The 26614-nt window shown below is 50.4% G+C and overlaps 17 protein-coding genes across 17 annotated transcripts; 7 read left to right on the top strand and 10 right to left on the bottom strand.

The window, feature by feature from the left end:
- Positions 1 to 17: 17 nt before the first annotated feature.
- On the bottom strand, positions 18 to 1532 carry HPODL_04216 (uncharacterized protein; the record flags this gene model as incomplete). Its single annotated transcript, XM_014079004.1, has 1 exon — positions 18 to 1532. One exon carries the CDS (start codon positions 1530 to 1532, stop codon positions 18 to 20), a length of 1515 nt encoding a protein of 504 aa, XP_013934479.1.
- Positions 1533 to 1570: 38 nt separating this feature from the next.
- On the top strand, positions 1571 to 2665 carry HPODL_04215 (Mitochondrial inner membrane protein OXA1; the record flags this gene model as incomplete). The annotated part of the gene is made up of 1 exon (XM_014079003.1): positions 1571 to 2665. The coding sequence occupies one exon, from the start codon at positions 1571 to 1573 to the stop codon at positions 2663 to 2665; it is 1095 nt and encodes a 364-aa protein (XP_013934478.1).
- A 38-nt stretch (positions 2666 to 2703) lies between these two features.
- HPODL_04214 (uncharacterized protein) lies at positions 2704 to 4481 on the bottom strand (the record flags this gene model as incomplete). The annotated part of the gene is made up of 3 exons (XM_014079002.1): positions 2704 to 2890; positions 2922 to 3007; positions 3888 to 4481. The coding sequence occupies 3 exons, from the start codon at positions 4479 to 4481 to the stop codon at positions 2704 to 2706; spliced, it is 867 nt and encodes a 288-aa protein (XP_013934477.1).
- Positions 4482 to 4527: 46 nt separating this feature from the next.
- HPODL_04213 (U2 snRNP component ist3) lies at positions 4528 to 5046 on the top strand (the record flags this gene model as incomplete). The annotated part of the gene is made up of 1 exon (XM_014079001.1): positions 4528 to 5046. The coding sequence occupies one exon, from the start codon at positions 4528 to 4530 to the stop codon at positions 5044 to 5046; it is 519 nt and encodes a 172-aa protein (XP_013934476.1).
- A 21-nt stretch (positions 5047 to 5067) lies between these two features.
- On the bottom strand, positions 5068 to 6333 carry HPODL_04212 (Protein IVY1; the record flags this gene model as incomplete). Its single annotated transcript, XM_014079000.1, has 1 exon — positions 5068 to 6333. The coding sequence occupies one exon, from the start codon at positions 6331 to 6333 to the stop codon at positions 5068 to 5070; it is 1266 nt and encodes a 421-aa protein (XP_013934475.1).
- A 126-nt stretch (positions 6334 to 6459) lies between these two features.
- HPODL_04211 (Mitochondrial ribosomal protein of the large subunit) lies at positions 6460 to 7185 on the top strand (the record flags this gene model as incomplete). The annotated part of the gene is made up of 1 exon (XM_014078999.1): positions 6460 to 7185. The coding sequence occupies one exon, from the start codon at positions 6460 to 6462 to the stop codon at positions 7183 to 7185; it is 726 nt and encodes a 241-aa protein (XP_013934474.1).
- A 100-nt stretch (positions 7186 to 7285) lies between these two features.
- HPODL_04210 (tRNA (guanine-N(7)-)-methyltransferase) lies at positions 7286 to 8098 on the top strand (the record flags this gene model as incomplete). The annotated part of the gene is made up of 1 exon (XM_014078998.1): positions 7286 to 8098. One exon carries the CDS (start codon positions 7286 to 7288, stop codon positions 8096 to 8098), a length of 813 nt encoding a protein of 270 aa, XP_013934473.1.
- Positions 8099 to 9868, bottom strand: HPODL_04209 (Glycerol proton symporter of the plasma membrane, subject to glucose-induced inactivation; the record flags this gene model as incomplete). The annotated part of the gene is made up of 1 exon (XM_014078997.1): positions 8099 to 9868. The coding sequence occupies one exon, from the start codon at positions 9866 to 9868 to the stop codon at positions 8099 to 8101; it is 1770 nt and encodes a 589-aa protein (XP_013934472.1).
- An 89-nt stretch (positions 9869 to 9957) lies between these two features.
- HPODL_04208 (Transport protein particle subunit) lies at positions 9958 to 10593 on the bottom strand (the record flags this gene model as incomplete). The annotated part of the gene is made up of 1 exon (XM_014078996.1): positions 9958 to 10593. One exon carries the CDS (start codon positions 10591 to 10593, stop codon positions 9958 to 9960), a length of 636 nt encoding a protein of 211 aa, XP_013934471.1.
- A 25-nt stretch (positions 10594 to 10618) lies between these two features.
- Positions 10619 to 12052, bottom strand: HPODL_04207 (Phosphoesterase involved in downregulation of the unfolded protein response; the record flags this gene model as incomplete). The annotated part of the gene is made up of 1 exon (XM_014078995.1): positions 10619 to 12052. The coding sequence occupies one exon, from the start codon at positions 12050 to 12052 to the stop codon at positions 10619 to 10621; it is 1434 nt and encodes a 477-aa protein (XP_013934470.1).
- A 216-nt stretch (positions 12053 to 12268) lies between these two features.
- HPODL_04206 (uncharacterized protein) lies at positions 12269 to 12526 on the bottom strand (the record flags this gene model as incomplete). The annotated part of the gene is made up of 1 exon (XM_014078994.1): positions 12269 to 12526. The coding sequence occupies one exon, from the start codon at positions 12524 to 12526 to the stop codon at positions 12269 to 12271; it is 258 nt and encodes an 85-aa protein (XP_013934469.1).
- Positions 12527 to 12557: 31 nt separating this feature from the next.
- HPODL_05253 (putative membrane protein) lies at positions 12558 to 13790 on the top strand (the record flags this gene model as incomplete). The annotated part of the gene is made up of 1 exon (XM_014078993.1): positions 12558 to 13790. One exon carries the CDS (start codon positions 12558 to 12560, stop codon positions 13788 to 13790), a length of 1233 nt encoding a protein of 410 aa, XP_013934468.1.
- On the bottom strand, positions 13787 to 15885 carry HPODL_04204 (uncharacterized protein; the record flags this gene model as incomplete). Its single annotated transcript, XM_014078992.1, has 2 exons — positions 13787 to 15812; positions 15848 to 15885. 2 exons carry the CDS (start codon positions 15883 to 15885, stop codon positions 13787 to 13789), a joined length of 2064 nt encoding a protein of 687 aa, XP_013934467.1.
- Positions 15886 to 15995: 110 nt separating this feature from the next.
- Positions 15996 to 17561, bottom strand: HPODL_04203 (uncharacterized protein; the record flags this gene model as incomplete). Its single annotated transcript, XM_014078991.1, has 1 exon — positions 15996 to 17561. One exon carries the CDS (start codon positions 17559 to 17561, stop codon positions 15996 to 15998), a length of 1566 nt encoding a protein of 521 aa, XP_013934466.1.
- A 146-nt stretch (positions 17562 to 17707) lies between these two features.
- HPODL_04202 (Vacuolar membrane protein PEP5) lies at positions 17708 to 20632 on the top strand (the record flags this gene model as incomplete). The annotated part of the gene is made up of 1 exon (XM_014078990.1): positions 17708 to 20632. The coding sequence occupies one exon, from the start codon at positions 17708 to 17710 to the stop codon at positions 20630 to 20632; it is 2925 nt and encodes a 974-aa protein (XP_013934465.1).
- Positions 20633 to 20641: 9 nt separating this feature from the next.
- Positions 20642 to 23887, bottom strand: HPODL_04201 (Rho-type GTPase-activating protein 1; the record flags this gene model as incomplete). The annotated part of the gene is made up of 1 exon (XM_014078989.1): positions 20642 to 23887. The coding sequence occupies one exon, from the start codon at positions 23885 to 23887 to the stop codon at positions 20642 to 20644; it is 3246 nt and encodes a 1081-aa protein (XP_013934464.1).
- A 355-nt stretch (positions 23888 to 24242) lies between these two features.
- HPODL_04200 (Lysine biosynthesis regulatory protein LYS14) lies at positions 24243 to 26603 on the top strand (the record flags this gene model as incomplete). Its single annotated transcript, XM_014078988.1, has 1 exon — positions 24243 to 26603. One exon carries the CDS (start codon positions 24243 to 24245, stop codon positions 26601 to 26603), a length of 2361 nt encoding a protein of 786 aa, XP_013934463.1.
- Between the last annotated feature and the right edge of the window lie 11 nt (positions 26604 to 26614).

Genomic DNA, 26614 nt, shown 5'->3' with positions numbered 1-26614 from the left:
ATGTACATTTTTGCGCTCTATATATTTATCAGTGCCGAAATTTTGCGGTGCATCTCGCGGGAGACGTAGTGTTTGTGTGTTTTGTATTCGTCGTAATAGCGTCGGAGCAGCTCCACGCGTCCTGTTTTTATGAGCATGTCAAACATCAGATGGTACGTTTTGGCAGTAGGCTGTATGTCGAAGCTGTTGAGGAGTGACGTGAGAAGGTCTACGTTGACCATCTCACTAGCGGTGGAAATCTTCAACATGTAGTAGAGAGACTCTTCGTTGAGCTGGCATCGTCTTTTGCGAATCATGGAATTCACCAGCTGCACCGCAAGTCGGAAGTTGTTGCTCGACTCGCTGATAGTCTTCAGCATAATATTCAACGGAAGCACGCTGAACGGCTTGGACGATATTGCCTTGCGCATTCTGTATTTGTGCGATTTGCGGTTTGGCTTGCCCACACTTGACATGTGTTGAGAATAGTCGCCCTTTAGGTCTTCAAAATCGATCTCAGGGTCACTTTTCTGCTTCATCATGCGGTACAGTTGGTGGTCTGGGTGCAGTGCTGGCGAGTACCGTTCATGGTGTTCTTTGAGATGGTATCCGTTCATTTGCTCGATGAGAACAATTGCCTGATGCAGATTCAGGCGACTGCCAATGGTCTGGGCCAAATCATGTGTCAGCGTTGGGAAGTCTGTAACCTGACACTCGCTTTCCAGAAATCCCAGGTTGAAAAAAATACCACTTTCGATGACACGCTCTCCGCCAAGTTTCGAGACGTATCCTTTGAATCTCAGCAGCTCCATCTGGTGTCTGAAATGTATTGCGCTGGTTTTGTCGGTCAGCATGAGTCTTTTGGCCTGGTAGTCGACGGTTTTTGCAAACGTAGCAAAATCGAGTCTCTCGATGCTCAGCCGTGCAAGACGTCCCGCAAGCTCATCAGAAAGGTTCATTAGCGGACGGTCAAACAGGAAAACAAAGCCAACCACGAATCTCGACACCAGCTCGATCCGGCCTTCGTCCAGTGAGCTTTTTACCAACAGCTCCAAAATCTGCTGGTTAAGTATTTGCGGATACCGTTTGGTGTAAAGCAGGTCTACCAATTGAAAAGCTTTCTCAAATTGCTTGTTGACTATTAGATGGTACGCAAGCAGCTCACACGGAAACCTGTCGACCACAAGCGTGCTTTTTTGAATGGCATCCAAAGCAAGGTCGTATTCTTCTTTCAGTGTATACGACTGAACGAGCATGCTTGTGAGCTCTTTCGACTGACCTCCGTCCAGCAAACAGCTCTGCACCTCTTTATCGCCAAAAAAAGGCAGCCACAGACCAAAAAGCGAGTTGATTAGCGGCTGAGACAGCACAGACTGGCCGTTCCTGAGGTTTCGCAGAAGTACCAGCAGCGTCTTCCGTTTGAGGTCTTTGGTGAGAGTCGGGTTCTGCAAGCTCGCAACCAAAGATTCAGCGTACGACTGGCTGGTGTATGGCAGGTTGGAAACCGTTCTTCGCCAAGCGGCAGGCACCGCTCTGCGAAGGACAGGGAACATGGAAATATGGTACGAAAAATATTTTCAATTTTTTCACCATGATTCCTGTCTTTCGCCAATCAGCAAGACCGTTGGTGAACGTTCGCGCAAGAACTCTTGTTGGACGGCGTACCGCACTGGCTGCCACGGGCGTGCGTTTTAACAGCACAGAGACACCAGAGCCGAAATTCGACACCTCGCTAGGTTTTGACGCAGAGACAGTGTCGAACGTGTCGAACGTGCTGACCTCTGATCAGTGGGGGTACATGAAAAGTGTCGGGCTCAGCGACGGCTGGTGGCCCTCTGATCTCATACAGACCACTCTCGAGGCGGTGCACGTGACCACGGGTCTGCCTTGGTGGGCCACCATCGCCGCTACAACGCTGGGCATTAGGTTCGCTTTGCTGCCGCTTTTCATGGCCTCGTCGGACGCCATGGCGCGTTCACAGGCTGCTGCTCCAGAGACAAAGGTGCTGCGGAAAGAACTGAACAGCGCGATGGCCAGAGGAGACCGCATGACGCAGCAGCTGAAAATGCAGGAAATTAAAAAACTGAATAAGAAGTACGGTGTCAAGTACTCGAGAATGTTTCTTTCGCCAGGAATCCAGCTCACGTACGGTATTGGTTCGTTCTTTGGTATCAGAGAAATGGCCAATCTGCCCGTGCAAGGCTTTGAAAACCAGGGTCTGTACTGGTTCAACGACCTGACTGCTCCAGACCCCTACATCGGGTTGCAGCTGATTTCTGCCTGTCTGTATGCTGCCTCGTTCAGATTTGGAGGCGAGACGGCCGTCAGCCAGTTCGGCCCTAAAACCCAGAAGGCCTTCATGGCATTGCCGTTCCTGTCCATTGTCTTCACCTGGAACATGTCTGCGGCCGTGCTGGTGTATTTCACGGCCAACGGCCTGTTTTCAATCATACAGGCCCGTCTTCTGAGGTCCGCCAAGTTCAGAAAAATGTGTGGCATGTACCCGATGCAGAAACCAGCCAAGGACAGCAAAGGTCTGATGGAGAACTTTTCAGAAACCTGGAAGGAGATGCAAGAGAACTCAGAGGTGAGAGAAAAGGCCGACGAGAAGGCCAGAAACGCTGCGCTACGCCAGATGGTGAAGGCCAAGTCTCAGAGAGCTATCATTGAGAAACGTGATAAATAAATAGTATATAGGCTTGTAAATGGACGTCATAGACCGTGTTACGAACCGCCTTTCAGAACCTCTGAGATCTCGGGCTCGCTCAGACTCGTCAGCTCCTTGCGAATCTCTCTGCCATTCGCAACACGCATAACCACCGCAGGCGACACGTTCGAGCACTCTCGGATCAGTATAGGGATGTCTGGATTGGCATTTTTGATCGTCTTGTACTGTTTGACAAGAAACGAGCTAGCTGTTAGGGCAAAAAGTCGCAACTTACCGCAATGGACGACTCGTCTCCCCCGTCTGCGACAGAATAAACCGCAGCTCCTTGACTCCCTTGGATAAAGACATGCTGAATTTAATCTGCTACTCCACTTTTTCGCCAGTATGGCTGCTGACGTAAGCCACTTTCCCACGGTTGCAGTTTCACTTGCACTGGGCTTGCGAGCCCTAGGGCGGCCACCGTTTGCTGGTCGTTAGCAAGATGTTCTGTGTCATGTCCGAGCTGGGTATACAGCTGAAAATCGAGCACGCTGAGCCCGAGTTTCCGCGAGATCTTTCCACGCAGCTTTCCTACCGTTGCAGAGGAGAACAGCGTAGCAGAGAAGCGAGAATCATTGAAAACCACTTCGACGCGCGTGGACGTTGGCAATTGATGAGAAGGTGTGCTTTCCTGCGTGGGAAGGCCATGTTTTGCACATAAAGTCATCCACAATGGCTGCGGACAGCTCCACTCCTTGGACCTGACCTTGCTGATGAAGTAGAGCTCAAAGTTGTCACGGTGTTCGGTGGTATACACTGTTCCGTCGAGTTTTACGAGAGACGGAATTCTTGCAAACAGCTGGCTTATTGCTGAGTCGTAGTCGATAGAGTCGAGCAGGGGAGTGTTTAATATTCTGAGAGAGGTGAGGCTGCGTAACTGTGCCAGATTGTCAATTTCTGACCATTCAGAAACCGCTGTATTGCAAAGGTCTAGTTCCTCAATTATCTGGAGGGAGCTGTCGGTGAGAGGGGGGATGTGGAGGTCGTTGTATGAGAGGTTGAGTCGTTTGGCTCGCGGCGCGTCGGTGAGCAACGCAAAGCTGTTATCTGACAAATCGAGCGATTCCAGCCGGCATACTTCTATGTGATTCAGGCCGTTTGAAGCGGCACGGAGATGTTGCAGTCTCGGGAAGCAGGAGAGCATTTGGGGGGTGTATTCACAATTTCCAAGATCGCAAGCGGAAAGATAAAGCGTACGTACCGACAAACACGGCTCACAGCTCTCGTATCGCGTCCAGCGGTTTCCATTTGCCTTGAGAGTGTGCAGATTCGGGAGCTGGAGCACGATTTGCATTAGATTGGGCCAATCTAGTAAATTGAAGCCTAGATCGAGCACCTGCAAGTTGTGCAGCGAAGAGTCGATCGGAGACGAAAACGCCACGTTCAGTCGCTCTAAAGTAGCTGTCTCGAGGTTCCGGAAGTCTGCTTGTAGTCGACTCAGCTTCTCGAACCCGTAACTCTCGACCTTTTTTGTGCCGATGGTGAGATCGAAATGGTCGACCAGCGACGCAGATTCGTTGGCAAGTGACTCGTCGCTCGCGTACTGGTGCACCATTGCGTCCATGAACGACCGCCTCGGCTGCAGCTTCGAGAGCTTGACAAAACTAGCCGACTTCGCTCCGTGCAGCGTGCTGAAATAGCGCGTCCCGTTGAGCGAGCCGTCGTTCTTGCCGCGTTCGGGAACGTCCCACTCGATGCCGATGGCCGTCTCGTTGGGCCAGTTGGGTATTTCGCCCACAAAGCGCACCGTGGCCAAAAATCCATCCACGGCCACACGGTCTCCAGGAACAAGCATGAAATAATAAAACCTTTGCACAGATTTTTTTATATCAAATCATAGCATGAACAAGGTGCGCAAGATCCAGCAGCTGAACGAGCGCGAGCTGGAACTGGGCACGCCCATCAAGGCATCATGGCACTATGAATATGCCGACACGTCGTACATTTTCATCGGGAACCTGCCGCCGGAAATGAACGAGATGGACCTGCTGATTGTGTTTTCGCAGTACGGAGTGCCTACGCATCTCAAGCTGATGAGAGACAAGAGCACGGGCCAGTCGCGCCGATTTGCATTTTTGAAGTACGAGCAGTTCGAGTCGACCATTCTTGCCGTCGACAACCTCAACGGGTACTCTTTTGGCGACGAGTACGTGCTTCGTGTCGACCACGTGAGATACAAGCCATACCAGTACGATAAGGAGTTCGACGCCAACAAGGAGTGGGACGAGGCTCTGGCGAGGGAAATGGAGAAAGATTTTGGGGAGGAGAAAGAGGAGGAAGCAAAACTGATAGAGAACGAATTGGAGGAGGAGGACCCCATGGCTCAATACCTCAAAAATAAAAAAGCCAGGACGAAATAACGAGTGATGATCTAAACGAATTTACATATATTGTACACTTACACTGTCTGCATGCGTGACTGTTGGAGCAAGAGGAACGGCAGGAGACGTGGCGGTGGGTAAAGAGAACGTGGAGGTGTGGTCTGGCTGCTGCTGCTCGGGAGCCTCTGCCGAGGCCTCGTCTCGCGAGGTGACCACAGGCGGCGAGAAGAACGAGTCGGTTGTTTTGTTGGCCTCGTCGGCCTCGTCCTGAGAGTCCGCGGGCTCGGAATGGTTAGAGTGGTCAGAGTGGTCAGAGTGGTCAGAGCGCGTCGACTGCGCAGTCACAGAGGACGGCCGCGAGGCCTCCAGCGTGCGGGTCTCGGAGTTCGTATCGTTTTCTGGTGTCGGCGACGGTTCTTGTGCCAGCAACTTGTCGAGGCCGCCGCCTGAGTGGGCCTTGTTGGCGATGCTCTCGTACATCTGCGTTTCCATGGCGATCACAGAGCTGGTTTTCGCGAGAATGCTGGTGAAGGTGGCCTGTGTCTGGTCGTAGGACGACACATAGTAGTCGTGTTTGGCGCGGTCGATCTCGTCCAACTGCGACGCCAATTGCAGCAGATTCGACTTGTATGCAATGATATTTCGCGTCTTCTTGCGGCTCAGCTTGTTGTTGGTAGCTTCCTTCTGTCTAAGTTGCAGCACCTTCTCTCTGATTTCTTTCTTGAAAATGGCGTCGTTGGCCTTGTACGAGCGCTCAAAATCGGATATTATGTTGAGAATGGGTCTTTCGAAGCCATCAGAAAGGCTATGTGCCAGTATCTGCTGATGGTTTGCTATCTGGTGGTGAAATCCGCTGGCTGTCATCAGTCCCTCAGAAGCGCTTCCTGCTCCCTTGCAACGCGCACAGTCTTCCAACGAGCGCCCAAATTCGCTGGCAGCGGTGCTCAGAGCATTCAACGCCTCTCTATATGCGGCTGCTGTGCGAACAAGGTCGCGGCAGCTAGCGATGGTGTCGTTGACGTCCTTTTTGGTAATTAGGGTCTCCAGATCCAGCGTCGATGGAGTCATGGAGGGCTGCAAAGAGAGCAAGGACTCTGTTCGCGACGAGTCCGCGCGAAGTTTGCGCTGGACTTCACCCAATGAGAGCCCGGCAATGTCGTAGAGCGAGTCCTCCTGGAATGGGTCTTTAGAGCCGCTCTGGAGCGTGGAGGTCTCCAATTGCGGCTGGGACTCAGGAGACGAGCCGTTGACAAATGAGTAGAACTCAGAAAGATGCGGAGGTGGCGGCTTGCGCACGGGCGACTTGCGAGGGGCCGTGTTGTCCATAGGCAAAATAACAAAATGCTATAATTGAGCAAGAGTTTTTGAGGGACGATCGGCGCACATAATTTCTCCAACTTGAGACGATCTGCGACATAATAGTTTTTCAAAATTTTCCACCCTCATCGTAGCATGTTCGCTCTTGCAAGAATTGGGCTACAAACTCCAAAGGTGGGCATCCTCGGACTCACACGGGGGCTTGCCAGCTCTGCTTTGACCGCATCGGAAAAGAGAAACACAACCAAACCGGAAAACGGAAGAAAAACATACCTCTTGGATGTGTACAAGCATTTCGATAAAAACAACCAGATCATGCTGTTTGCGCACCACAACAATCTCACAGCACACGATAACAAGAAAATCAAGCTGCAGATCGAGGAGGCTGGCGCACAAATGAGAAAACTCAAGGTGTCGCTCTTCAAGCACTACCTCAGAGCATCTCACCACAAGGACCCAGCTTCTAAGGCTGCCTACCGACAGGTGAAGAAACATAAAATAAGACATCCTTTGGAGCCGCTTTTGAAGGGACCCACAGCCGCCATTTTGATAAAAGACTTAAATCCTAAAGTGGTGAAAAACGTCGTCAAGGCCCTTAAAGCACACAACGAGCGCTTATTCATTGTTGGCGGCCGGATTGGTAACGACGTGGTTGACATTGCGGACATCAACCAGTTCAAGGAGATGCCAACAATGGACGAACTACGGTCTCAGTTGGTTGGAATGTTGACCGTTCTTTCTGGAGCGGGCTTGGTCAGAACTCTGGAGAGCGCTGCCAACACTCTGTACTTGACCATGGACACCCATAGACAAGAGCTGGAGAAGAAGGAGAACCCAGAAAAGGACGAGAAGCAGGAGTGAATAGCTGTAAATAGACGAGTCGGAAACTGCAAGGCTGTGCAAACCTTGAAAAATTGAAAGATTAAATTTTTATTTGGAGAAAAAAATACTGCTGAAAATCATGTCTGATTCTCTGTCTAAAAGAAAACAATATCGCGAGGCGAAGGAGGAAACCCGAAAAGTGCTCAAGCACGCGCGGTTTGAGGATACCCAGGAGGTCAGTCTCCCGAAAAAACGGTTTTATAGACAACGTGCACACTCTAATCCGTTTTCAGACCACAAGCTAGAGTACCCAAAGAGTCCCGACTCGATGGACTGGAGCAAGTACTATCCAGGGTTTGTGGATAGCGAGACAGGAAAGCTGGATCGGCAGGTTGAGATCGCAGACATTGGCTGCGGGTTTGGTGGTCTTTTGGTTGATCTGGCCCCACATTTCCCAGACAGCCTGATCCTGGGTATGGAAATCAGAGTGCAAGTCACACAGTACGTTGAGGACCGGATCATCGCATTGAGGTTGCAACACAAAGACACGAATAAATATCAAAACATCAGCGTGATCCGCGCGAACGCCATGAAGTTCCTTCCTAATTTCTTCCACAAGGGGCAGCTGTCGAAGATGTTCTTCTGTTTCCCGGATCCGCACTTCAAGCAGAGAAAGCACAAGGCGCGCATTATCACGACGACACTGCTGAGCGAGTACGCGTACGTGTTGCGCGAGGGAGGAGTTGTGTATACCATCACTGACGTCAAGGACCTGCATGAGTGGATGGTGAGCCATCTAGACGAACACCCGCTATTTGAGCGCCTTTCTAAAGAATGGGAGGATCAAGACCCTTGTGTGGCCATCATGCGCGAGTCGACCGAGGAAGGAAAGAAAGTGGCACGCAACAACGGTGACAAATTTGTCGCATGTTATAGACGGGTAGCAGCGTAATCAATGTGAAGTATTTATAAATCTTTCGGACACCGCGTCGGACGCCATGCTTGCTTCGTCATTGTTGGATCTGTTGAATCGGAAGATGGACGAGACCGCCTCAGATCCCTTGCGGAGCGAGCCGCGCAGAGAGTGCGAGTCGTCTGTCTTAAACTTGTAGATGGTAGCCAGGTCTGGTGGCTCGATATCCTGTGGCAAGATGAACGGCTTGTTGTTTGGCAGCAGTGGGTTTGACTCCTGAGCGCCAGGATGTCTTGCAGCCTGTGGAGCGTGGCCCGTGATCATTCCCGACCTGCTGCTCCAGGCCTCCAAGTCGTTGGTGGATCCAAAGCCAGAGAGATTGCCGGAGTGCGTCGAGTAAACCGACGACCTGTCGTCAAAAATGCTATCCATTTCCTCGAGACTCAGGCCCTTGGTTTCTGGGAACACAATCCACACAGTCACGACTGAGATGAAGCACGAGGTGGCGTGGATAAGGTAAAGTCTCCATTTAATTTTTTCGAGCAGGATCGGTGCAAGTTCCCCGACAATGAAGTTGCACAGCCAGTTTGTGGCCGTAGCCATGGCGGCTCCGGACGCACGGGCCTTAGTAGGCAGCACTTCGACGTTCAGCCAGCCGACTGGTCCCCAACTGCAGCCGAAGAACGAGTTGTAGATCATGACGAAAACAACAACCATGGTAGCACTATTCGACGCCTCAGACTTACTAAAGTACGAGACTGCACACAGGCTGACCCCCATAACCAGTCCTCCCATGATCAGCACCGGCTTGCGGCCCCATGCTTCTGTCAGGTACCATGGCGGAATGCTGCTGAGAACATACAAAATGGCATTGATACCGGTGAGCAAAATGGCATCTCTACCAACCCAGCCGGCGTGCTCAAACACCAGCGGAGCGTAATATGAAATCACGTTGATACCGTTGAACTGCGCAAACATCTGCGAACTCATAGCCATGAATATCCGTCTAGGGTATTTTCTGAAGACATCGAGATAGCTCAGACTTCCCTCCAGACGGCCTATTAGAACGGACTCTTTGATGGCCTTGTACTCCTCACGTGCTCTGTCGCTGTGCACGTGGCCGCCTGAAAACAGATCTGCAATGACAACGAGTCCCTCCGCGTCGTGGTCGTGCTCTAGCAGCCATCTAGGACTTTCCACCAGCGCAAAGCTACCAAAAAATAGGATCGAGCCAAAGACGACCTGCAACATGAGTGGGATTCGGAAGGAAAGGTTGTTCTCGATGAAGCTGCAGCCGTAGTCGATCCAGATCGACGAGGCGTAGCCCATGATGTTGCCAGTAAACTGTGCAGACCCCAGTAGTCCACGGTTCTCGGGGGCAGAGATCTCTGCTTGGAACGAAGGTGCTGTACCTGACAGAAACCCAACGCCGATACCAGAGATGAAACGGCCAATGGCAAGATGGGACACCGACTTGGAACACGACTGGACCGTGCCTCCAATGCAGAATACCAGAGCACCGAGCCGGGTGGTTTTTCTGCGTCCGAGCTTATCAGAAATGGGGCCCAGACTTAGCGATGAAATCAGAGCGCCAATCTCCAGGATTGCCACCACAGTACCGATTTCCAGAGCCGTTGGATAGTTGAAATACTCCTTAAAATAGTGATTGGTCAAAATCGAGCTGAAATAACCCTGATCGTATCCGAAAAGAAAGACACACAGACTCACAAAGCCGGTGGTAAAGTACAGCAGCGGGTTGCCCACCAAAACTGCCTTTGGAATATCATCGACAGTAATTTGTCGTGACATGTTTACATAAAATTCTATCTAATTCTTGGTCTACCCCGTATTATTTTACTTTATATGCACGATACAGCCAGGCACCCTTACACCACGTGCTACTTGGCGAGCGAGGTTTGCACGTTGAATGAGACCGCTGGGAGCCGGTTCTCTATGACGTCTGCTTTGACGACGGCGCTGATGCCTAGACTAGCAAGAATGCCGCGGATAAGCCCGCACGGTAGTTGCAAGTACGGCTGGATTTTGCGTATGGTGTCTGAGTCGCCTTGTGCGCTGGAAATGTTGATCAGCGGACGAAAGTTGTTGTCCACAAGCACAAATGTGCCGATATGGTTTGTGCGTAGGTTGTCCATTTGCTTAAGGTAAAACATACGCCACACATCGCGGCATATAAATTTCATCACCTCCAGCACCTCCAGCAGCTGGATGTTGACTCCTTCCTGGACTGATTTCTTGTAAATGATGCAGTCGGTGATTTTGTATCCAATTTCGTAGCCGTATTTCTCGAGACGGTACAGGTTGTTGAGGCCCACAAACTTGGGGTTTGAGGCAAAGTCCACCGTGCCTGGTTTGTCCTCTTTCAGTTTGAGCCCGGCAACGTCTCCCGCAAGCGTTCCAGGCGCGCTTTCGCTGGCCAGCAGCTCGTCTACGCGCACAGACAGTGCCACACACTCATTGACCAGATAGTCCAGCGCCATGGCGCTGACCTCCTTGGAAAAGAACTCTTCGGGCATGGAAATAAAATTATACTTTTATTTTTTATTTTTCTAGTACATGATGCTCGATAATGGTTTGCGGGTCCGAGTGCAGTCGCTGCCACGTGGTGATCTGGCCGTTCGACGCGTCCACCTCGAACACACGCACTCGCCGTTCTGTGCCGCCGTATCCACCGTAGCCACCCTCGCCAACGGCACCTCCGTAGCACAGCCACAGATCCGATTTCAAACAGAAGTCGTTGCAATGGTCGTGGCCCACAGATGCCACGGAAACGCCCATCTCTTGGAGCGTCTGTGCCATGCCCGTGTTGATCTGCGGAGCCATGACGGCCTCTTTGTAGTTTCCGAACACTACCGCGTCGGTATCTCTGTACTCCGGCAGAGGAATGTGGAAGAAAGCCATGGCCACAGGTGCAGGGACCTTGGAGCTTTTGATCCACTCAATTTGGTCCTCCTTCAAATAATCGTACCCGCGCACTTTTGGGTTGAGCGAGTATTTGTGCGAGTCGAGAAAATAAAGAGCGAGCTTGTTCTGGACTTGAAGCACGTAATTGCCGACTCCAGACACGTTTGCAGGCCCAGCTGACGAGAGAGAGTACGGCAGGTCTTCCACAATCTCCATGATCTGGTCTCGCTGTAACGAGCCCTCGTCGTCGTGGTTACCAAAGACCATTGCGTAGGGGATTTTGTGACGCTCAAAAATATCGCACACCTTGAGGATCGTAGTTTCTGTGTCGGGAGAGTCGTCACCATATATTTGGTCGCCTGTCATGACGACGAGATCCGGCTTCTCGATATCAAGCACAGTCTCGACGAAATGTGTCGTTTTCGAGTCCGCTTGGCATTTCTCGCCTGGAGCAAGCTTTGGCCACGTATCACGGCACACACCGTCGAGCGTGGCAAAATGCAGGTCTGCAACCTGCAATATCTTGAACTTGTTGTTCTTGAAGGAGAGCTGCGGCCTGGTAGGAGCTGTGGTTGGCCGTCTGTAGCTGATGTATACATGGTGATCTGTTTCTGTGTGTAGCGGCTCTGTGAGTATCGTCCATCCGGGACGTGGATCTGACGGTTGAAAAAGCACCGTCGCGTCGATGATTGCTTTTTTGGCCGGGCCATACTTCACCCAGAGGCCCTGGCCTCTAGATTCCCACAGGTCGCCAGGCTTGTACTCTGGTTTCCCCACGGCAACGTCCACGACGGCAGTGTCCTCACTGTGTCCCAGCTTTTTCTGCAAGTACATTCTTTTAAAGAGCGCCTTTCCCAGTCCTAGGTCCTTGTCCACCCTGACATACTCGGATTCTTTGCAGAAGGGTCGATAACAAGTATAGAACTCCAGGTCCAGCACCAGGGGAGAGTCGGTGTAGACTGGTTTCTGACGGGTGAAAAGAAACAAAAACACCAGGGTCAACACCACCAAAAGGTAAATGCTGCCTCTGAGGGCCTGTTTTGTGAGACCCACCTGTCTAGGCACAAACATAACGAGAAAAAAACATTTTTACATTTGACACGGCCAAGGGCCGTGGTGGTATTTTATGGAATGGCTGTTTGTGTTGAGGCAGAGGACAGTTAGAGTTGATCGACAGACACCCCTGCCCAGGCAATTGACGCTCTGAAATGCTAATCTCGTGTCTCGTAAATACATATAACTATATAACTATACCTCCTAAAGAGGTGCGGGAACTTTCCAGCACGCTCAATGCTTCTTCTTGTCTCCCTCAAGTATCTCCTGTTGTTTCTTCTTCAGATCAGTCGCCTCCTGAACCAAATCCTCATCCTTGCTATCCGGGCCCTTTGGACGTTTGTCAGTGCGCAACAAACCCCCATGCCCCGATTCTTCGTTGCCATGCAGACCTGGGACCACACGGCTATGTGGATGTCTCAGGTGCTCAACATCCACAGTCTTTTCGCCAATTTTAAATCCCTTGATCTCCTCGCCTTCCAAAGGATCCATAATTATTAATATTCAACTTATTTTTTCCCCCATGAATTATATCCTGCTGGGAGTACTGCTCTCTGTTTCGGGCAATATACTCATTTCCATCTCCCTGAACATTCAGAAGCAGGCCCATCTTCACTTGGGCTCCGAGCATTACGCCCGCAACCTGAAATGGCAGCTTGGCTTCGTGCTCATGTCTCTTGGGGAGGTGGGTAATTTCGTCAGCTACGGTCTGACACCCGTCAGCATCGTGGCGCCTCTCGGCGTCGTGACCATCATTTCAAACTCCACATTTATTGCGCCTGTTCTGTTTCATGAAAAGATCCGGCGCAGAGACCTCTATGGAACATTCTCCAGCGCGATCGGGGTGGTCTTTATGATTTTGTCCTCGGTAACTGATTCCGCAGCACCGCCTATCCAAGACCCTTTTTCGTACATAGACTCCATGGTCCTTTCGTTGCCAACACTCATCTATCTTGCAACCACGCTCTTCACCATCGTCGTTCTCATGTTCCGGCTGCGCAACTTGGAACGGTCCATGACATACATCCTACTGCATCTGTCGCTGGTGGCACTTTTCGGCACCTACACCGCGATCTCTACAAAACTGCTGTCCTCGGTAGTTGAGTTTGTGCCTTTCAGCGATATATTCGTCAATTGGCGGCCTTACGTGCTGTTCCTGGTCATAATCGGCACGTCCGGGTTCCAGGTCCACTATTTAAATTCCTGTCTCAAAATCGCCAATGCCACCACAGTGGTGCCGATCCATTTTGTTTTTTTCACCACGGCTGTTCTGCTGTGCTCGATTGTTGTTTTCAACGACTTTGCAGACAAGTCTGCCGCCCAATGCATAGTCTTTCTGGTCGGAGCCTTGCTCACGTTTTCAGGCGTGTTTCTGATATGTGGAGCTAAAACCAGTGAGAATGAGAACGATCTCGTTTGGCCAGAGCCGCCAACATACATTCCTGCGCACCAGCCTGTGTCAGAAACGGCTTCAGTGGTTTCGATTGACGAGGAGTTGCCACCAAGACCACAGGGACTCATCCAGACATCAAAATCAACACCAGAACTCAACAATTTTATAGAAAGTGAGCACTTCTACAACGCTACCAACAGAAGAAACAGCCTGTTAGATATAAATAGGCCTCCTAGAGATACAAAGCACCAAGGCTTGCGGGACCTTGGCCATGGCTATTTTGTCCTCGGCGGAGGAAGCGCACTCATGAATGCAATTCTGAAAGACCATTCGCAGACCCCAGAAACCCGCAGCCTGGCCTAGCGCTTTGTCGTCAACAAGGGCGTGATGAATGGGTGTTTCAGAAGCCTGGCTGCATTGCAACGTTTTTTGTAATCGGTCTCAAATGTCATTGTGAGGAAATCGCGACAGTCGTCAGTGATGCCGTCGGGAATGTTGGGCAACGTCAACGTGCCAATGCGGAAAATCGCCTGCATCTGCGAAAATCCCGGATACGGATGCTTGCCCGTCAGCATCTCCACAATCAGACACCCTAAAGACCAGATGTCGGCTTTGTCTGTATATGCAATCTGTTTCACCACCTCGGGGGCCATCCAGTACACGGACCCTTGCAAAGACGCGCGTTTCTGCTGCTTAGTGGTGCCAGTATCCTCCGGCTCTCTGTCATTGATGTCAATTTTTTTCGAGATACCAAAATCACTGATTTTCACCGTCCCGTCGATGTCTATCAAAATATTGGCTCCTTTGATGTCTCTGTGAATAATGTCCTCGCCGTGTAAATATTTTAGCCCTATGAGCACCTGTGTGACAAAGTTTCGCACCAACGGCTCTTCAAAAGGTCCGTAGGTCGATAACATCGAACTCACCGATCCTCCAGGAATGTACTCCAGAAAAATGTAAATATTGTCAGAATCGGCAGATGATCCAAGATAGCGCACAATATTTTCGTGGTTCATGACCCTGAGTAGCGAAAGTTCCTGTTTCAAAGCATTCACCATCGTCTGTTTGGAATCCTCAGACGACCGAGGAAGGCTAACCTGTTTCACAGCCATTAGTTCTCCTGTCAGTCCATTGAGTCCCAAGTACACCGTACCAAAAGAGCCCTGGCCAATTTTGGTTCCCTTGTGCCAAACAGACGGACCGTCATTGTTTTCCAGTGAAAAACTGAGTTGCTCAGACGAATCAAACGACTCGTCGTCGTCCTCGTCGTCAAAAAGCTTGATCACCGTCGAATCTCTGTTTTCCCGCTTAGAGAACGCAACAGACATGCGCGCCCGTTGCTTCGAATCCAAACTGCTATTTTTTTCCAGAGACACATTACGCGTTGAAGCACGAATGGTTCCCTCACCTTCTGAATGCGGTGACTGGTCGGCACGGATTGTGTCTATAGCAGCTGAGTGGTTTAGAATAACATCTCCAACAGTATGTTTAACAGGAACTGCAACACCATAGCTGAACACAGAGCTGGCAATAGACTGCGGTCTTCCAGAGTAGATCGACTCACGCGTAGATTGCTGCGTACTCATTTTCGAACTGTACATCGAAAACCGCACACTATTGCGCATCACCTCCCGTAACTCTGTGGCCCCAGTGTCAGGGAAATATTCTCCAAGGTTGGTGGAGATTAGCTGTGAAGGCGGTCTCTGTCCAAGGAAATTCTTCAGAGTCTTGATATCCGTACCACCACTAGCCGAGATGGACTTCGAGGTTGCCAAAGCTGCTTCGGACGGTGACTCGCTCGCATGGCATAGAATTATACGTTTTTTTTCTGGACGGTCAGGAGAATGGCATAGTGCCGTGAACTCGGCATCAAACATCATGTGTAGATTATCGTCCTCATCAACGTAGTACGCTTTCCACTCTTCGACGTGTGTGGCGGAAACGCCCATTTTTCGGACAGCTTTTCTTTTGATCGAGGTTGAGCTGAAGCACCCTGTCACGTTAACCTCGTTCTTGTGGCCGTCTGGCCCAATTATTGTGACACAGTTCTTGTACTCGTTTTCAACCTTGAAAGTAGCCGAAGACCGCCGGGATCTGTCGTTATACGTGACTGTCTTATCAACACTGTTCAATGTGGCAGAAGCGTTTGAAACAACCTCCGCCAGATCACTCACATTCACTCGCGACTTGAGTCTCTCGGTGTTCAAAAGATGGATCAAAACCTGCAGTCGCAGCCTGTCTCCAACCTTGGTGATGCCGATTTCTTTCAAAGCGTGTCTATCGAGCTGGGGAAGCAGATCAATCTTGATGTCATTCGCAACAAATAGATCGATGTACTCCTCGCACTCCACGGTCTTCAGATATTGCAAGAGTTCATATCGATCACTCATTGTTAGCTTGCTAACCTCCTCAACACGTACCTCTCTGTCATTGATCCAAGCCGCATCTGAACATTCATGTGGTCTGGTCTAAATTTAGATTCAGGTGTCAAAAAAAACTTGGCCCAGACCCGTGGTGCTGACGTAATATTTCAGTTCTTCTAAGCCCTTAGAGGATATAGCGGGCTCCTTAATTATAAAGCTTCCGCACAACTTTGGTCAACGCAAGCGATTTATTGAATGGCAGATCCCCGCAAGACACGATTGCCTGTTTGTTCTGTTGTCGCATCTCCACAAACTGCTCAATAATGCGCTCTGCTGACTCTGCCCGTCCTTGGTATATCTCCAGGAAAGATCTGACATGCTGGTCATATGTTCTCGTGATGAGTCCGATTGCATTTTTGAGAAGTCCATTGAGTTTGTGTAGCTTTATTAACTTGTCCACTTTGGTATCCTTGTCCAGTTTATTGAATGCTCTCTGCATTTTTGACAATTTTTGTTCCGCGAAATCGAGCATGATACTGATTTCCTCCACGACTGGACCCAGCTCATACTCGAACCGCGACATCAATTTATTGGCACTATCGTTCTGGTTTTGGAGTTTTTCCAAGTAAAGCTCATAGCTGGAAGAGATAAAGTTTTCCTTAAAGAAGAGCGATTTTGGCGTAAGCTGTGTATCTTTTCTGTTGTAGCTGCTAGGAAGGTCCTGGGAGAATCGCACAAATGAAAGCCCTATATTGTATTTGAACTCCATTGACTGTTTTTGGAGCTTTAAGCACTTGTCCAGTGTCCGGACGGTCGTGTCAAACATATTGTGGATAGTCTTGAACTCATGCTGGAAGTACGCAAGCTGTTGATATTCAAACGGCTCCTTTGCGATTTCCTTCCATTTCTGCTTGTTTTTTTGCCTCCAACTCTCTGGAACACTTAGTATCACTGTTGGTGATGCCAGGGGTGAGGGCAGGCTGCTCTCAATCTCGACGAGTCTGCTGAGTTTAGGGCATTCCTCCAACAGCCCCAGTGTTGTTAGTGTGTCTCGCAGCGCACAAAGTCGGTTTGCAGGCACCTTGAGCAGCTTCTCGATTTTGAGGCCGTTCAGACTGGCAAACCAGTCGTCAAATCGCTGGTCGGCTTTCACCGAGTCTAGGATCTCTAGTCTCCGTCCCTGCAACGCAAAAAAAGACGGGTACACCTGGGACAGTCTGGTGAAATGATCGTTCAAAGTCTGCACAAGAGCATGACCACTAGCTAAATTCTTCACCAACAGCTCGCTTAGACTGATCATCAGACTGAGGTTGCCAAATAACAAGATAACATCTGTAGACTTGATGGGAATACCTCGCTCGTTTATGTAGCTAGCAAACGACACCGCCACGGCATTCAGCAGATCCAGGTCCTGCAGATACTGCCGTTCTGTACTAATTACCAGCTGGCTGTTTGCATCGCGAAATTCCGATATCTCTGGCGTAGGGAAGTCTTGCAACAATTTAGGGGGTATCGGGGGCAGCGATTTATCTCTTGTGGGGATGCTGAGTTCCTGCAATTGTTTAGCTTTCTGCCTAAGACGGCTGGGTTCTTCGGTTCGTTTTTGTATCTCTTTGATCTCCTCTCCCTGGTTGCCCCTTGACAAGAACCATAGGCTTTGGGAGTAGGGGTTAATGAAACTCCAGCTACGCTTGGGCTCGATGTTCTCCTTATTTTCTATGTCTGAGTAAACAGACGACGATGTCAAAACGGAAACAAAACTCACAGTCATAACAAAGAAATAGTAATATCACAACAACATCTTTTTTTCGTCTGCTCCCGTTCTTTGTTGGTATCTCTCCCCTGCCCTCTTCCTCAAAAACGTTTCAACACAGCCACAGGTGGCTTAATATTTTTATATTTATTCTCTCTTGTTTTATGTCTCTTACAAACTGGAGACAGTTCCCATTCTTTGAATGTGTCCCGATCCAGGACCCGAATTATGGCACAGCAAACGCGCTCTACTCTGCTGCAGGCGTCAGTGCCATTGCCGCGACGCCGGACCTGCTTGTTCTCGCCTCGTCGCAGGCTTCCATTAAGCTGGTGAACAGACAGTACGAGCCGGTATTCGAGTTCCAGGCGTACGATCTCGGCTGGGATATAACACGTTTGGTATTTGTACCGTTTGGAGGAGCCCGACACTCGGGGTTTTTGTGTTCAATCGCCGAAAAACAGGGTTTTCCAGTGACTCTCAAGCTGTGGGACCTCGCGAAGCTGGAGCAACTCAAAAAGATAGACTACAACAGCGATTACCACTCGTTATGCCAGGTGACGAACGGGACGAACGACTTTCCATTGACCTGTTTTGATGCCACAGCAGACTTCACTGTGCTTGTGTTTGGATTCGCAAACGGAACGGTTATTGTGGTCAGAGGCGACCTGCTCCACGATAGGGGATCTCGACAACGAGTCGTGTACGAGTCACGGGATCCGATCACAAGCGTGCACTTCCGTGATGAAGGTGTGCTGTATGTTTCGAACGTGTCGACAATACTGACAATCCCGACCACAGGCAGAAACCAGGGCCGGCCAGACCGGATTCTGGACGAGTCCATGGGTGTTGACATCAACTGCAGCGCCATGCTTGAGGACAAGAAACGCAACCTGGTGGTTGCCCGCGACCGGAGTCTACAATTCTACAATCTTCGAGGAAAAACACACAATCTCTTACTAGACATGCCCAAAAAACGCATTTTCGCATACAAAGACAGATACGTGGTGATTGAGTCCAGTGTCAGCTCAAACCTGACATCCGCTTCGTCTATTGTCACAAATAAGCTTGTTATCGTGGATGTGATCAACAAGTTCATTGCGCTGAACCAGACGATCTCCAGTTCAGTGGTCGATATGTTCACTTTGTGGGACGATCTATACGTGTTCACATCTGACGGATTGCTATTCCAACTGAAAGAAAAGGACCTCACTGAAAAGCTGAACATTTTGGTACAGCACGAGCTTTTCAATTTAGCTATTTCTCTTGCAGAAAACGAGAATTATGATACACAGAAGCTGCTTGAAATCCACAAGCAGTACGGAAATCATCTTTACGAGAAGGGAGAATTTGAAGAGGCAATTAAACAATACATGGACAGCATCGATCTGGGAAAGACTAGTGAGGTGATACAGAAGTACAAGGAAAGCTCGAAGATTCCCTATTTGGTTGAATATCTTGAGAAACTGATACAGCTTGGGAAGTCAACGATCGACCACACGACGCTTTTGCTCTGTTGTTACTGCAAACTCAAACGGCCAGAGAAAGTGCTCCATTACATTGAAAACGTGCCTATTAATGAGGACTTTGAGATAACAGAACCTTCTAAACAGTTTGACATGCCGACCGTCATCAGCACATGCAGAGAAAGCGGATACTACGTTTTGGCTGCTAACATTGCGAAGAAGTTCCACGATCCATCGACAGTAGTTGATATACAGCTGCACGACATGAAGAACCCAAGCTTGACAATGAAATACATCCGCACCTTGCCTGTTGACGATCTCCTCCGCGTTTTGATCGATAAGGTGAAGTGGTTTTTAGACAGTCTTCCAAACGAATGCAATTTGCTTTTGATTGATGTTTTCACTGGAAAATATAGCCCAGAGCCAGAGTTTGACCTTGCAGACCTCGCAGTGGTTCCAAAATCAAACACAAACCACCCTATCCTGACTTCATACAAGCAATTTGTGGCATTTATGAATTTGGCAGATAACGACGAGCCGCAGGTAACACAACCGACGTATCTTCCTCCACGGCCGCGAATCATCTTCCAGTCGTTTGTGGACCATCCTAACGAATTTGTAATTTTTCTGGAAGCTTGCATCGAGAGCTACGACAAGTTTGGTGGTGACGAAAAGGACAAGAAGGATATTATGGTGACGCTATACGAGATGTACCTCACCATGTCCAAGAATGGCGACGAAGATACCAGAGCAAAATGGCAATCAAAGGCGAAGACTTTGCTAGAAAACATTCAGAAAAGCAATTGGGACCTTGAGGACCAGACCAATCTGTTACTACTATCAAATCTTGGAGACTACGCAGAGGCGGAAATTGCTATCAGAGAGGCCACCGACGACTCGGCTCAAGGGTTTGAGCTCGACATGTTCAGGTCAACTATCCTGACAGGTAATTATCAAAGGTCGTTGGAAGTCATTGAGAAATACGGCGACAAAGAGCCCGATCTATACAAGTTGGCACTATCTGTATACACATCATCTGAGGAGATATTCAACCGCGTTGGAGAAGAAAAAGTGGCCGAATTGATATGGAAGATCGACTCGCTTAAACTGATGACCCCGTTGGAAGTGGTGAAACTCCTTGGTATGACCTCGTTTGTTAAGCTCGGGCTTATTAAAAATTATCTCGTCGAGCAGATCCGTCGGCAAAAGCGTGATATAGAGAACAACGAGAAGCTGATCGACTCGTATCAAAAGGAGGCGTCTGCAGTCGCAGAACAACTCTCAAAACAGAATACGGAGCCACAGGTCATCAATCGATCAAAGTGTTCCTCCTGCAACCGGCCGTTATCCTTCCCATTGGTGCACTTCAGATGCTCTCATTCCTACCATGAGAGTTGTCTGACAAACGAGTTCTCTCAATCTTCGTCTAGCGACCAAACCTGTCCAAAATGCTCTGGAGAGCTGGACACAATGACCATTCTTACTAAACAGCACGAGGAGGTTGGAAAACGCAATGATCTCTTCAAAGCCAGCTTGTTGGATAGCACCGACAGGTTCAAGGTGATGATGGGATTTTTCGGTCGCGGGGCAATGCAGGAAACCAGAACGATATGGCATGATAAATAGACTGTACTTTTAATCAAAAACGTTTGGATGTTCGTTGCACACCGCGTAGCATCTGGCAAGGATGTCCTTAGTTTTCAGCTCGCCTTGGCACTTGCTGAACCCTCCAAGTTCGAAAAGCTGCAAAATATCCTTTGGAACAATGCTGAACTCGTCCTGCGTTTCAATCAGCGTGTTGATTACCTCGATGGCCAAAAAGTGGTTTTCTCCCTGCGGCACTAGCTCCACAGAGCTTGTCGGGATATCTTTGAGGTCCGTCTTGGGTCTTTCGTACAAAATGTTGGGCGTGATCACGGTGGCTAAATTGTGGACGTCCATCTTAGACCCGTTTTCCTCATCAATCAGACAGAACGACGCGACCCAGTTGAAGAAAGAGAGCAACACCTCTGCCAAGTCTCTGTGAGCCTTCGGAAGCATACAGTAGGCAAGCTTTAGGATCCTGTCCTTTTTATTGGCGTCGTCTCCAAACTTCTGTGACAAGATAAACAGATCGTACAGCTTGAAAGTGAGTAATGGGTCAGGCATTTCTCTGGTGAACTTTTTAAGCAACGCGGCCAGCTGGATAGGCGTCTCCTTGGAGAAATCAGGAACCTGCTGTGGATTTGAGTCTATCTCCTCCGTCAGCTGTCTCAGACGCTTGATGTTACCGTTTATTCGGAACACACCCTCCACAGACAGATCCATTGTGTGCATCACGTTGATAAGCTCGTCAACAAGCATCGGCACTTTGAGCTTCTGTGGGCCAATTCCCAAGTCACTCTCGACGCCACATTTTTCAACCAGCTCTTCCAACGGACAACCAAACACTTTGTTGGTCGACTTTTTAGAGTTTCCTGATCCTCCAAACATCTTCTCCCAGAACGAGGCATTTTTTTTCACAGAAATAAACGAGAGACAGTCTTCCAGAGACAGCGTGTCTCCCATGAGCCTGTGCAATGCGAATGCTGCAATGTGTTGCAGATATTCGTTGTCTTTTTTGGAGAATTCAGAGTAGCGAACAGCGGAAGTTGGCGCCGACGAAGCGCTATCCTGCGTCCGCTGCGATTTGGCGACGATCTGAGACGGCGTCTTGAATTGCGGAACAGGAGATGACGGAGCACCAGAAACGCTTCGCGTGGCTGAAGACATCTGGCCCGAGTCGGAACCTTTGTTCCGAACCGCTTTCGGAGCAGGAATCGTCGAGCTAGCCGGCGTGTACGTTCTTTTCTGGAACCTGAACGCGTTGGGACGGTGTTCGCGTGCCTGCTCTGACGAAACGATCCGCGGAATGTCGTCCAACGTGAGCCCTTTCTCGTTCTTCAGCAAATTCGAGGTCACGTCGAGATTCGTGGACTGCGGCTTCGTCTTCATAGGAACGTCTTCAATGCGAAGTCTTTTCGAGCCCTTGCGCCCCAAAGACCGCTCTTTCTTCAAAAACTTCGACGCCGTGATGGACGACGATAGCGATTTCCCAGACTCTGGGTCCACGTTCTCCATGCCCGCAGATGACGCCTCGGGAGCCTCCAAGACAATCGACTTTCTTGCCTCGGCAGATGCAGTACCTATCCGCTGTTTCTGACGCTTCGAGCGCATCCGCTTGATATCAGTCACATGCTGGTCGTAGGAGTCGGAGGACAGGAGCACCTGCGGCGGTGTCTTTGCAATAATACCGCGTTTGAGCATGGCATGTCTGGATCTGATCAGCGCAATTTTCAGCAGATAGATCAGCTGCATGTATCGAGAGACTTTCTTGAAGCCTGCCTGGGCGTCCACGTCGTCTGACGAGCAGCTGGCACACAGGATCTGTTGTTTTTTGGGGTTGAAATTAAACTCGCTCAGACTGGTGTGTGTGCTGCTGCGTCTGGAGCAGTTGGAGCACTCGAAACACTCGATGTGCCAGATGAGGTCTCCGAAGCGGAAACAATCCTCCTCGATACTCTTCTGGCACCGGAAACACAGGTCTTTGGCGTTTGGCGGGATCCCGAGCACAGAAAACACGTCCTGGGGGATCGAGTCGTGGCTCGAGATCTCGCGAAGGTATCTGTCGGTGGCAAGCGAGGAACGGCTGATTTTGTTGTATTCGAGAGCGTGCAAGAGGGTATTTCTGGAGATCAACTTGATGTAGTGGGCCAGGGTGGAAATTAAAGAGAGCAGCTGTTGCGTGTGGGTGTTGGAAAGCAGCTTTGTTTTGTCGGTGTCGCGTAAAAACGTCAGATATGACATAATTTTTGAGGACATACTGCGAGGCTCCTTGCTGAGCGGCGTGAGCTTGTGGTTGGCCGAGTAGTCGAGCCGGATCCTGGAAGACTCGAACAGGTCGTTGAGGATGTCGATGCCGCGGAAAAGGTACTCGATCTTGAGCACCAGCTGGCCTGTGACCAAAAGCCCGCCCAGTTGGTTGCCCGTCGATGCGGAGTGCAGCATGTCGGAGATGCACGAGGCACAGCCTTCCTCAAACTCCGACAGCGTGAGCCAGATCGACATGGTCATGCGCTCGAGTTTTTTTTCGAGGTCGAATAGCTCTTGAGGCGTCAGCGATTTTTTCGCTTCTGTGTCGCTCAGGGTCTTCGCTCCCAGCTCGGACATCCCGACACATTCGGCAGTGACGTCGACACCCCAAAACTTGTGCACCATGAAACACTCCGGGTGCCACTGCTGCTCGCGGCCACCTCTGTAGAGTTCGACGTACTGTTTCAATATTGCAGATTTGCACGCCTCGCATTGTGCCGCGTATAGGATGGAGTAGTGGTAATGGCAGTATATCTTGTTCTGGTGTTCATAGTAGTCCTCCGAGTCAAAGACTCTGTGGCAGATGTCACAAAAGAAGTGTTCGGGGTGGAACTTGCGTCCGACAGCAGTTATGTAGGAGCCTCTGATGGCCTTGTCGCAGGTGGAGCAGATAAGATCGATGCGCTTGAAATAGTCATATTCGCAGAGCGGCACCTGGACTGTTTGGCCCTCAACCTGCACGTCGGCGGCAAAGAACTTGTTGGAACAAGGGTTGCCGCAGTCGTGGCAGCGGAAACAGTCGACATGATAGATTCTGTCCATGGCGCGCACGAGCGTGCCGATGATGGTTTTGCCGCACTGGTAGCACAGTTTAGGGGGTTTCCGAGACACCACGCCATCTGTGGAGCTGTTTTTGCGCGAACTATTGGAAGAAGCTCCAGGAACACGCCTGGCATCTCCAATGTCCATATTATTCAGTCCTGGGACCAGGTTGGCGTCAGAAACCTCCGCACCGTTGGCTGCTCTGTTGCCATTGGCTGGATGAGACATTTGCACGCGATAAAGGAGGGACGGGGCGCAAAACGAGTGTGGAACGGTATTCGAGACACTGAGGCGCCGTGGTTGAGTTACCGCTAGTTGTGGTTTTTCTTGTTTATTTTTAATTTTCGACGTCCTTAAACATTCCGCGTCGATCGGCGGGTCGATGAGCCGGCACATTGTGGTTTGAGGGCCGAGCATTGTTTCGTGGCTGATGACGTATGTTTACTCACGTGGGAAAAAAAGTTTTTAATTTGCGCGCACGCGCGTCGTAGATCTCGGGTGTCCAAATAAACCCGTGCACCACAGGCCGGAAAAAACTTCCCAATCCACTCCTATCTCTGATCAAACCGTCATTCCATCGCCTATGAGCGAGAGCCAGCGCAAGAAGAGACAGTACTCGCGCAATGGCTGCAAGGAGTGCAAGCGGCGGAAGCTCAAGTGCGACGAAGGCAAGCCCCAGTGCTGGAATTGCGCACATCTTCACAAGGAGTGTGTCTACGAACGTACCATCAAATTCACCAGCTCGCGCACTTTCACAATCGAATCGCAGAATACCAGACTAGTGAATCTAGGCGAGACGTCTGGCGCCGCTTCTGCGCCGTTGGCAGCTCCCAGTGCCGGTGGTAGCAAGCCTGTGACGCCAGAGGGAGACATGGCTCCGCTCACGTTTGCGCAGCCGCCGGCGATGGTTCAGAACCCGCCACTCGCGCCTGCTGTTGCCGAGGTCGACCGGCTCCCGTCCGTGGGACCGCATTTGCAGGGAAAACCGCGAGGAGCGTTCGAGCAGGAGATGCGCCAGCAACTCGCGTTTGAGCCGCCTACACCCTTACACCAGTCCAAGGAGCTGGATAACAATCTATTTACCGGGGCGAGCCACCTCATTTCGGATCTGAACGACCTGATCCAGAGCTTCAGTACCGATTTCGAGCAGCCTGATCTCAGTTCGTCGTACAATTTCTATATTCGGCGCCTAACAAACACGCTCGAGACAGACTTCGACCACAGCGAGCCGGCTGTCAAATCTGTTGTCTCTGGGTCCAAGCTGTCAGCGTTCCCGCCACCGAGCCCGACCGTTTTGATGTCTGGTGTGCACGAGAGGTTTGACTTTCTCGCGTCGCTGAACAACTCTATTAGTTCGCAGGATCTGAGCGATCTGGCTGCGTATTTTGGGTGGTCTTTTGAGTCGCCGCATTTGAACTATCTCAACGTGCTCATCACCAAACTTCATCTGAACATTCTGCCCTTCACCACCAACCTGCTGCACAATTCGTTCATCAAATGTTTCCTGCTTGAAGCTAAAAGCTCGCCGCACTTGCTGTATGCTCTGTTGGCCATCTCTGCCCGGTACGAGAGCTACCAGCTGAAACCCAAGGACGGCGACGAGGACTCGCGGAAAAAACAGGAATCGCACCAGAAACTGCGCTCGTATTATCTCTCGTCGTGTTTGAAGTCGCTGGACGCCATTTTGCATTCGAAACCGAAAATCCTCAATAACATCCAGTCGCTGCTGCTGACGATTTTGATTCTGGCCTCAGACTACTCTGCATCCACGGGGTCGCAATGGCGGGCCCATCTGCGCGGGGCCAAAGATCTGCTGATCAAATATTGTAAATACATGCCCATTTCGCTGGAATTGGGCATCATTTGGACGTGGTTCTACTCCATGGAGACGCTGGCTGCGCTCACGTCGCCGAGCGGTGGCACAATCCACGACTTCAAGGAGCTGACCGAGTTTCTCGACGTGATGAAGAGCGGCGGCCCCGTGGGAGCCACCCTGGCAAAATTTGGTTTCTACGCGGCAGGAAACTACCACGTCCCGGCCCCCGTGCACAACACGTTCAATTTGTACCACGGCTACAACGACGACGTGCAGGAGCTTTTCAAGGAGATCGTACTGACGCTGGAGGCGCGCCGCCATTTTTCCCGGGAGAACAAGCTGAATGAGGACATTGGCAGATATTTGAATAAGGACGGCCAGGTGCTCAGCTCGCAGGTGCTCAAAATGATGGGGCTAGTGGAAAAAGCAAGGCTCTTCAAATGCATCGCAACAGGCCCGCCATACCGTATTTCATTGGACTCGCCAAACCATCCTCTCAATCTCAACGGCATCCATTATAATAATCCAGACGGGAAGGGCGTCGTCATGTGCGCGTACATGCACAACACCAACCCGCTCACCTCTGATCTTGATGACACGAAAAACTGGTACAGCTGGCTCGACTTGAGCCAGCAGCTGTACACGGATGCGTGCTATTTGAAGATCCTCACCATGAAGCACTGTATGGGTCGCAACGGACTGGCCATCACCAACGAGCTTGTCCAGGACGTGGTGAATCGCATGCTTTTGGGTCTGGACCCGCTGGTGAGGTTTAAACATAACCTGAAAGACGAAGACGTTGCCAGACTGACAACGTACTATTCAGAGCTCTCGGATCTGACCGAGGCGACCGCCAGCATGGATTTCGATCAGTATCTGTATTACCAATTCGACCACCGGCTGATCATGGTCCAATGGCCGCTGTTTGTGTGTGGACTCTGCAGCGTGCTGCCGCAGCAAAAGTGTATTATAGAGTGCTGTTTCAAGGCCCTGATGGATCTCGGAGTCGGCTCGGGCGAGATCTCGCTCATGAAGCTAAAACGGCTGTGGAAACTGGAAAAGGAGGGTTTTGACTATGAGAACTGCGATATTTTTGGCGGCGACAACGACTCGGTTCCGTTCGTGTAAATAATATACTA

The sequence above is a fragment of the Ogataea parapolymorpha genome, chromosome V, assembly GCF_000187245.1.
Source record: "Ogataea parapolymorpha DL-1 chromosome V, whole genome shotgun sequence".
NCBI classification, from domain to species: domain Eukaryota; kingdom Fungi; phylum Ascomycota; class Pichiomycetes; order Pichiales; family Pichiaceae; genus Ogataea; species Ogataea parapolymorpha.
The sequence above is the reverse complement of the archived record's forward strand: the minus strand, read 5'-3'. Positions and strand labels throughout refer to the sequence as shown.